Here is an 8,801-nt window from a genome sequence, read left to right on the forward strand (position 1 = left end):
TCTCAAACCTATATAGAAAATGTCTACAATATATAGAACCAAACTATAGTCTATAGTATAACTGGAGGAGCAGACACGAAAGGAACACAAAGGACATATTTCAGCACTAGTTTTGCCTTTCTCTGCTCCAGATGAAGTTGATAGTAATTCTCATCAAATACAGAAATTCATGCAAAAGATCCATTAGGAAGTTCAAATTATTGAGAGTATGAGGATAAGAGTCATACACTAGATACTTACAGGTCCGAGAATCCCATTAGTAGCCCATCAAACATGGAAGTAAAGGTGCTAATGAAGAGAGTCCTATTCATTCATTTCAAGAGTTTTAGTACAACAATGAAGGTATGAGGCATTGATTTATAGGGCAATCAAAAGCCTCGCAACCAACGAAGAAAAATTAAATAAATAAATAAATAAAAATAGAAGGGAAGAAGTTTAATGTTTCTAACATGACGAGTCAAAAGCCAAAACTCAAAAATGCCATTACCATGCTTGCCAGAGGGACGGATATGTTGTCATCTACTACCTTTGTGGCAGGGAGAGACTCAACCACTGTTGCCACCAAGGAAATTAATGCAACTTTTTCCATTGTCCAAATCCAATCTAACTGGAAGTACCCCAGGGCTGAAAAGTAGTGAAGCATCCTACAAAATGAAGGAAAATTCTCATGCCAAGTTCGAAAATCCTTATGGAGCAAGTAAAATACCATCATTGACGTTGGCTGAAAGAAGGGGTTCAAAACCCACCCAATTGAAATCAAGAAGCCAAATACAAACATGGAAATGCTACCAGCCCAGCTCTTCTGTTGATTATAAGGAAGCTTTAGGGACCCAAATCTTCTTCCAATGATGTCAGCAATGCCTAAAACCACTGAGTCAGAGATAAATGATTGGAAGAAGAAACAGACTGCCAAGTTGGTTTGGACAAGAGGAGTTACCATCCCCACCACACATCATTGACAATGAGATCACCCCAATAGGAGACTCACGCCAGAAGACCATAGTGCATACAAGCAAAATCAGGACGTAATATAAAGGGCCTCTAAGCAATTCCCTGCAAGTGTTAAATAATGAAGCTAAATCACGGATAATGTCCCTTTGAATCAAGAAGAAAGGAAGTCATAAGAGCTTGATGATGACAATAGGAAAAATTACTCTGGCTTTCCTTCTCGAGTAACAGATTTTATGAGTCCTTCATCGGTAGCTAAAGAGAGGCCATATATGACTAACCTTAAGCAATTGACAACAGGAACCAAAGAAGCAAAGTAGCGAGCCTCTGTTGAGGTGCTATTTTAGGATTAAAACAATCAGGTGAAGTAGTGTAAGAATATCAAAATCCAAGCAAGTCTAAGAATGTGTCTTATAGACAGAAAGCAGACCTGAAAATTGACCAAGAAACCATGAAAAGCAACCCAGACAATATATGGACCAGTTTTCTGCTCAAACTCTGCTTCAAATAACAGGGAGATGAAGAAGAATTGTCAACGAAGAAAAGGAGGCAGCATTCTAAAATGAGAGAACATTTTACCTCAGAAAAGAAAATTACAAATATAACTTTCAAAGTTCTATGTTCTTCTCTGTTGTTTTAGTATTAGAAATGCAACATCTGTTTGCCAAGGTACATAACAAAACTAATAATCTCCTTTTCATGGTCAAATGTCTAGTTGGTGGCTGTAGTTTCAGAGATAGAAGTTTCTGTTTGTTAGAATTGATTATTATTACTCCTTGTACACTCAAATTGTGTACTTGGCTTGTGTCCCCTTCTGCCAGGAGCTTGTTTGGTACATATTTTATTTGTATATTAAAAAAAAAAAAAAAAAGGCTTCCTGTTTCATTTTGAATAAAGATCCAATAGTGCATGATGTCAAATACCCAAGCTTCTTTTCCTAGTTTCACCAAAAACAGGCTCCTGTCCCAAGTTCCTAAAAGCTAATAAACACCACATTTGTCCTTCAAATTCCAAATGTGGGTTGTAAAATTCTTCAACATACTAGAATTTGAGGACTTCCTACAATTCATAATTCCACAATTCTGTAAGGAAACATCCCTATTCTGACACTCCAGTGGTCCCATAAGTGACATCTGCATTTGGCAAGAATTTTATGAACCAAGAATTTCAGTCTCACTACTCAATAAGTCCAAATAAGATATTTCATTTCAGTGGTTGTTAATAAAAAGTTTTGGTAAAGAGTTATTAGTAATTATTTAGTAAGAAGTAGTTTAGTCTTTTTGTTTCTTTTATAAAAGTTTGTATAGATGCTTTGTACTCTTTTCTTGAAAAATACAATACCATTTTTTCTCTCACTCTACATGGTGTCAAAGCAAGTTTGATCTAGAACCCTAATCTTAGGGGGAAAAAACCTAGCCTTAACACCTTCCACCATCCTTCTTTTCACTGCTACAGTAACATGTTGTGACATTGCTACAATAATTCGCTATAGTGCTGCTACATTGGTGATCAATGGTTTTTCATCGTTTATCATATCAAAACAAAATTTATAACCTAATTCAACCATACTAAGGTAACTCTTGTCTGATCAAAAATGGTTTTTAGCAAAAGTTACGGTAGGACTAATCATACCTATGATAAATATTGACATGAGTTCAGCCATCTTACATAGGCTAATTAGGTTGTCTCTTTTTTCGATGGAGGAGTTGATGTTCCTACGCTTGTTCAACCTGTAGGTGGTAGAAGAGAGTTTATTACCTTATCTTTAGATGATTATAACAAACTAGTGCAGATTTCCTTGCGATCCAACATCAATGCTCCTACTACCACCTTAGCACATTTAAATACACATGCCCTTCTTAATTTTGGTTAGTTTTGTTCCACTTAGTTATAGATTTGCAACTTCTTATAATATGATTGGAAAGTCCACCCCATTTTCTCACGTAACTAAGTCTTCTAATACATCCTCAATCCTTTCTCGTTGATGGATCTTCTTCTTATGTTCCTAAAGTTTCTATTAATTTATTATCTACTAGTCAACTTACCAAGCAATTTAATTGTGTTGCTATCATTTTTTGTTATTGTGTTTTTTAGGATCCTCGCACAAACAAGATGACTGGTGGAGAATTAAAGCAAGATGGGCTTTATTATCCCTATAATCTATATTTCAATCTCATGGTAGGAAAATGTCTGATGTTGTTATTGTTTCTTTGTTATTGCTCCTCTTCAATGGCATTACAGATTGAGTCATACTTCTTTTGAGCAGTTACATTCCTTGGGATTGTCTTCAAAGTAGTCCAATAAGCTTGAGTATGAGTTGTGTGAACCTAGCAAACATCATAGGTTATCTTTTCCATCTAGGATTAATAATAGAGTCCAAGTCCCTTTTTTTTAATAGATAGAAAGAAGATATATTAAAAAGGGCCACTAAAATAGCAACCCAAGATATGCAAAACGTATACAGCTACCACCAACAAACACCACAATAAGCCAAAGTTACAAAAAAAAAAAAAGGAACTAAACCAACCCACCCTCACCAAGGGGCCAACCAATCTAGAAAACTAAAAAGAGTTAAGAGGAATATCATCTATACACCTTTTTGCTTTCAATCAAAGACAACAAACAAAAGAACCTTTTAGATTTTGGATTGAGAGTTCTTCCCCCTCAAAGGTGATTCTATTTCTTACCTTCCAAACAAACCATGTCACCCTAACAGAGTCTCTCTAACTGACGATGGTAGCACCTAAGACACCCCAAAAAAGGCAAAAAAACAACTCCCACAAGGCTCTTGTCTTTACACAATGGACAAGGAGATGGTTTATGGATTCTTCCTCGACATGACACAAAAAGCATCTATTTACCAAAGACCACCCCCTTTTTTGGACTTGATCCTATGTTAAGGCTTTTCCCCAAGTTGCCTCCCAAGCGAAGAAGCTTACTCTAGGATGCACCCACGCCTTCCATATGTTGCTCCAGGGAAAAGAGATAGATGTCCCCGGCTCCAAGTCCTTGCTTTATTTCATTCAAATGTTTAGGGTCCATGTCGCATCCTTAATGTTCTAGAGTTTAGGTACTTTGTTAGTTTTATTCATGATTGCTCTCAAGTCACTTGGTTATTTTTACCTAAAGAAAGGTTTGATTTACCTCATGTATTGAAACCTTTTTATCAAGAAATAAAAAATCAATTTGGTAGTTCAATTGGCATTCTTCGATTTGATAATGCCCTTGAATATAATGATTGTTCTCTTTCCTCTTTTTATACTAAAAATGGAACTGTCCACCAATTTTTGTGCATTTATACATCCCAACAGAATGAGATTGTTCAAAGGAAAAATCGCCACTTATTGGATGTTACCAATTCTTTTATGTTTTATATGAGGATTCCAAAACCTTATTAAAGGATTAATGACAAAAGCACTAATTCTTGTTTTATTGACTTTTGACAAACTTTTCATCTTAGAGTGTAGTACGTCACATGTGGGAATAGGGGTTGTCCTTATTCAAGAAAGAAGACCTTTGGTATTCTTTAGTGAAAATTAGCCTAATGCTAACCATTATGCTCAACTTGTCCTCCGTATCACTACAAACAAGCAAAGAGTGCAATTTTCATAATAAAGTCTCCACTTCCTTAAGCTCCCAATTGTTGAACTATCTATCTCAAAAGGCTGGGACTCCATCTACCACCCTCTCCAGTCTGTTCCCATGCTTGTGCATTAAATAGGGTGTTTTATTGTTAACTATGATCAGGACTCAAATCATAAGATTCAAAGAGCTAAAAAATGAGTATGGTAATTGATCAATATTTCAGTCATATCATGATGGAATTGCATGGAATAATCAAATAGAAGGGGTTGCCAACATGGTGCATGATGGTTACTTATTTAAAAGGAATTGATAATGCAAAAACCTGGAACTGAATTGAAATATTCTAGCTTGTGTCATTCAAAAATATATGAACAAACCAAAGTAGTCAATCATAGCTTGGGTAACAACATGTTAAGATGTCTTGTCAGAAACCATATGAAGGTTTGGAAACCTATCATACCACAGCAGAATTCACCTATGATACTTCAATAAATGGGTCCATGAAGAAGACATCATTCGAAGTGGCCTATGGTCTCAAACCTCAACATGTGCTTGACTTAGTTCCACTACCACAAGAGACTACACCAAGCAAAGATAAGGATACCTTTGCTGAACACATAAGACAAATTCATGAAGAACTTTGGGCCGTCATCCCAGCTAGCAATGAATTATATGCATTAAAGGCAAATTTACATTGACAGGCCAAATAATTTAAAGAAAGGGACATGGTACTAGTGTGTTTGAGGCGACAAAGATTTCCTAAAGGTACTTATCACAAGCTCAACTCACAGAAGTTTAGACCATACAAAGTTCTACAGAAGATTAGTTTGGATGCATACTTGATAAAGTTGTCATCAGATTTGCAAATCAGGTCAATCTTCAATGCCCCTAACTTATTTTCATATGAAGGGTTTAATAGAAAGGAAATTCCAACTGAAGTCTAAGTGCATGAACTTCCTAAATGGCCATTAGATGTTATTGAAGACTCGTTAGATGTCAAGGAGGTGAGGTTAAGTAGAGGCAACCAATATGAGCAATTTTCAGTGAAGTGGATGGGCAAACCAGCTGGTGAAAATACTTGGATTGCTGAGGTAGAGTTGAGAAAGACCAATATGCTGAAATAGCAAAAGTTTTCTTGTTGGAACCAAGTTTTTCCCTACTTGGAGGAACTGATACAAGAGCATTCAAGAACTATGTTAAGGCCAAACCACCTTAGTGTAATGAAGATAAAATGAGTTTACAATTTGGAAAGAAATGAGATTAGATTTCCATGTATTCAAGCTTCCTATTATGATTAGACTTTATTTATATTGTAATTAAGATTTTATTTTTATTTTATTGGCTTGTATTTAATATTTACCTATTTGGAATAATTTAAGTATGATTAGGATTGTTTTCCTATTATATTTGGGATCAAAATTAACTTTACAAATACCTAAGATTATAGACAGTTATTCATTCATTACTCATTGAATAAAATTAGCTGTTCAGAAATTCTCTCTTGAATTTATTCCAAGAGTCTTTTTTTTTTTTTTTTTCCTTTTATTCCTTTCTCTATTCCCTCTTTCCCATTCTTTTCTGCTGTATCACAACCACTAAGAAAAGGGGACGTTGCCAGATCATGTTTGAACATCTTCATCTTCTTAAGCCGAAGATGAGTATCTCAGTAATTATTAGCCTTAACTCCCAAATTTCTACTGTTACCTCCTCACTAAAAAATATTTCACTGCCAAAACAATAAATTCTACAAAGAAAAATAGACTAAAATCTTGGGGTCACCTAATAATAGTTTTTATGACGTTACAAAAATCTTATGGAGCTAATATAGAAAGTTGATATCAAACAAATAGGTGGCCAATTATAATTTGTTGCTTATGGCATCTTTTATGAGTGTAGCACATTAGTCACAATGGATTATTATTATGATGATGATAACTGTTTTACTACTACTACTACTTCCGAAAAAAGTTTCAAATTATTTGGATAGGAATTTACGAAAAATAAAAATCATTACTTTAATCTAGTTGCTTTTTCTTAATTGATTTTAGAATGTGCTTTTCTTTTTTCTCTTTGACTTTCTCAACTTTCATTCTTAACTTCAAAATCAATTTTTAGTAGTCAAGTTATAACTTGATAACAATTATTTTACTTTTGCAAACATTTAATCTGTTATAGTATTGCATGAATAGATAATGTTCAATTGATGTTTAATTTGAATGGGTACATTGATAATGCAAAAAACATTTTGACTTGATAAACGAATGCTTTAAAAAATATTGATTTTGTTCTCATAATTGAAACTCTTAAGAGAAATCAAAATCTAACATATTTTGAACGGATATTAAGGATAGACAAATATGCTTTAAAAAATAAAAATAAAAATCATCTTTTATGCATGCACTCATTTTCAAAATAGAGGATGCATTGTTTTCTATAGCTTAAGCCATAACTTTTGAAATCGCATTGTTAAACATAAAAATTTAACCATTTAAGCCAAAGCAAATATACTTACTTCCATGAACTATTATATAAAATGCTTCAATTGTTTAAGGACATGACTGTCTCAACAACATTAATTTCAATAACCATGATGACTTACAACACTACTCCAGCTAAAATTTAACTTATTGGTTTAATTTATTTCTTGTTTATCAAGAAGTTGATAAGTAAATTGGTATGATTTATTTTTGAAAAAGGTATGTGGGAACACTTGATGGGACTCAATTTTATTTAGTATAAAACTTGACATACAGAATTCAAGAAGACACCAACAGGGAATAGGTTGAATGAACCAGACACCATAAAAGCAGCATAAAAGAAAAAGGGAAAAAAGAAAAAGGCGCAAGCTCCTGCAGCATAAAAGCAGAGGAGTCTTTAGGTAGTCTTTCCCCATTTCCAAGCTAGGTTGGCTAACTCCTTTCCTGATTGTATTGTACTTCCTTTCCATTGACTAAACCACCATTGGCCAGTTTGTGATTGATGAACCAATCTCAGGGAAAAGGTTAGATTTGATAAGTGTGTTCAGATACAAAAATGATCAAGGAGCTATTTCACTCACATGCTTACTGCAGAGCAGAAGTGAGTAATTAATTGACCAAACCCATGGATTGAATTGATCCTAAAGCCAACTGAGTTCCATCTATGGTGGAAAGCTTAGGATTGGGGCATGGAGTAGTTTCTTTTCCACCAGGGGAGGAACAAATCCATGGAAGCTAGGGACACTATCACATATTTTTATCATATGCGATTTTAATGAGTCTTAAAGTTGAGTCGGCTGGACGGGAGGCAGCAACAGAAGACTCACGAGTTAAATGAGTCTTAAAGTTCTGTTGGCTGGATGGGAGGCAGCTACAGTTCCTATTGCATTTAATGTGACACAAGTGGCACTCGGCTCTAAAGATTCCCTTCACAAACCAGTTCAAAACATTAACAAAGTTTCAGCAATACAAAGAGCTCAAAACCTCTTCAATTCAACAACACATCAAAATTCTCTAATATCAGACTTCAATTGCATCAAAAACCTCTTCAGTGTAGCCAGAATGAATCAAAGAGTAGTTCAAGAACCGTATTTTCATCATAACAAAAGAATTCAAATCAAAGACAGAGAGAGAGTAGGCGACCTGTTCAATGACCTTGCGCTGGGTGAGATTATCGAAAGTGAGACCGAGGCCGTAGGCTCCGGCCGTGACCACCGCGGCGGCTCCGGCGTCCTGGAGCAGCGCAGCCGTGCGGAAAGTGAGAGGGCGGGAGCGAGGATGCCATGGAAGAGCATTGAGAGAAAGATTAGGATTTGGAAGACGGCGTAAGGTAGAGAATCTGGAAGTGTAACGGTAGATGGAGAAGGATATGGCTGTCTGTGTTGATACCACCCAGCTCATGGTGTGAAGCGTTTTGTCTCCCCTTTTTTGCTCTATACAGCTTCTTTTATGAAGAATGAGGAAGCATTAATTTCCCAACAGTCACCGAAATTGCAGGTTTGGGACCCAAAAAAAGCCAAACAGTAGTTCTCATTTAGAATGTATAAAAATCCACCAGTAGACAAGTCTAATTCTCATTTAGTGTGCATAAAAATTTACCTGTAGACAGGTCATTTCTTTACGACCATGTCTCTAGATAGAGGAAATGCGTCCTCAAGATTTCTACTTTTGCACCAAAGTGTACTTTCTAAACAAGACTTCTACATCATTTTAAAAAAAATGATAATTTTACTCACTCCCTCCGAGGTTTTGACTAAATATAGTCATTCCTCATTAATTTAAAAATTCATT

The 8,801-nt window shown here is 35.3% G+C and overlaps 1 protein-coding gene across 2 annotated transcripts; it reads right to left on the reverse strand.

Moving 5' to 3' along the window:
- Window positions 1–274: 274 nt before the first annotated feature.
- LOC117910358 (probable phytol kinase 1, chloroplastic) lies at window positions 275–8,442 on the reverse strand. 2 transcript variants are annotated; one of them, XM_034824435.1, is made up of 6 exons: window positions 8,154–8,442; window positions 1,379–1,446; window positions 1,230–1,286; window positions 938–1,053; window positions 747–861; window positions 275–644 (listed from the first exon to the last, which is right to left on the reverse strand). In XM_034824435.1, exons 1-6 carry the CDS (start codon window positions 8,409–8,411, stop codon window positions 458–460), a joined length of 801 nt encoding a protein of 266 aa, XP_034680326.1. In that variant the 5' UTR covers window positions 8,412–8,442; the 3' UTR covers window positions 275–457. The 2 variants fall into 2 exon arrangements, with proteins under 2 accessions (XP_034680326.1, XP_034680325.1); XM_034824434.1 differs by having other exon boundaries at window positions 1,155–1,286; window positions 8,154–8,439.
- Between the last annotated feature and the right edge of the window lie 359 nt (window positions 8,443–8,801).

The sequence above is a fragment of the Vitis riparia genome, unplaced genomic scaffold, assembly GCF_004353265.1.
Source record: "Vitis riparia cultivar Riparia Gloire de Montpellier isolate 1030 unplaced genomic scaffold, EGFV_Vit.rip_1.0 scaffold725_pilon_pilon, whole genome shotgun sequence".
Classification (NCBI taxonomy): domain Eukaryota; kingdom Viridiplantae; phylum Streptophyta; class Magnoliopsida; order Vitales; family Vitaceae; genus Vitis; species Vitis riparia.

What these genes read in the sequence shown, in the direction of transcription:
- LOC117910358 (XM_034824434.1), bottom strand. Translation starts at nt 8,411, where the DNA reads ATGAGCTGGGTGGTATCAACACAGACAGCCATATCCTTCTCCATCTAC. An exon ending in AGCGCAAGGTCATTGAACAG is followed by an intron (nt 1,447 to 8,153) that starts GTCGCCTACTCT and finishes TATTTGAAGCAG; the next exon opens with AGTTTGAGCAGAAAACTGGT. An exon ending in GTTTCTTGGTCAATTTTCAG is followed by an intron (nt 1,287 to 1,378) that starts GTCTGCTTTCTG and finishes ATCCTAAAATAG; the next exon opens with CACCTCAACAGAGGCTCGCT.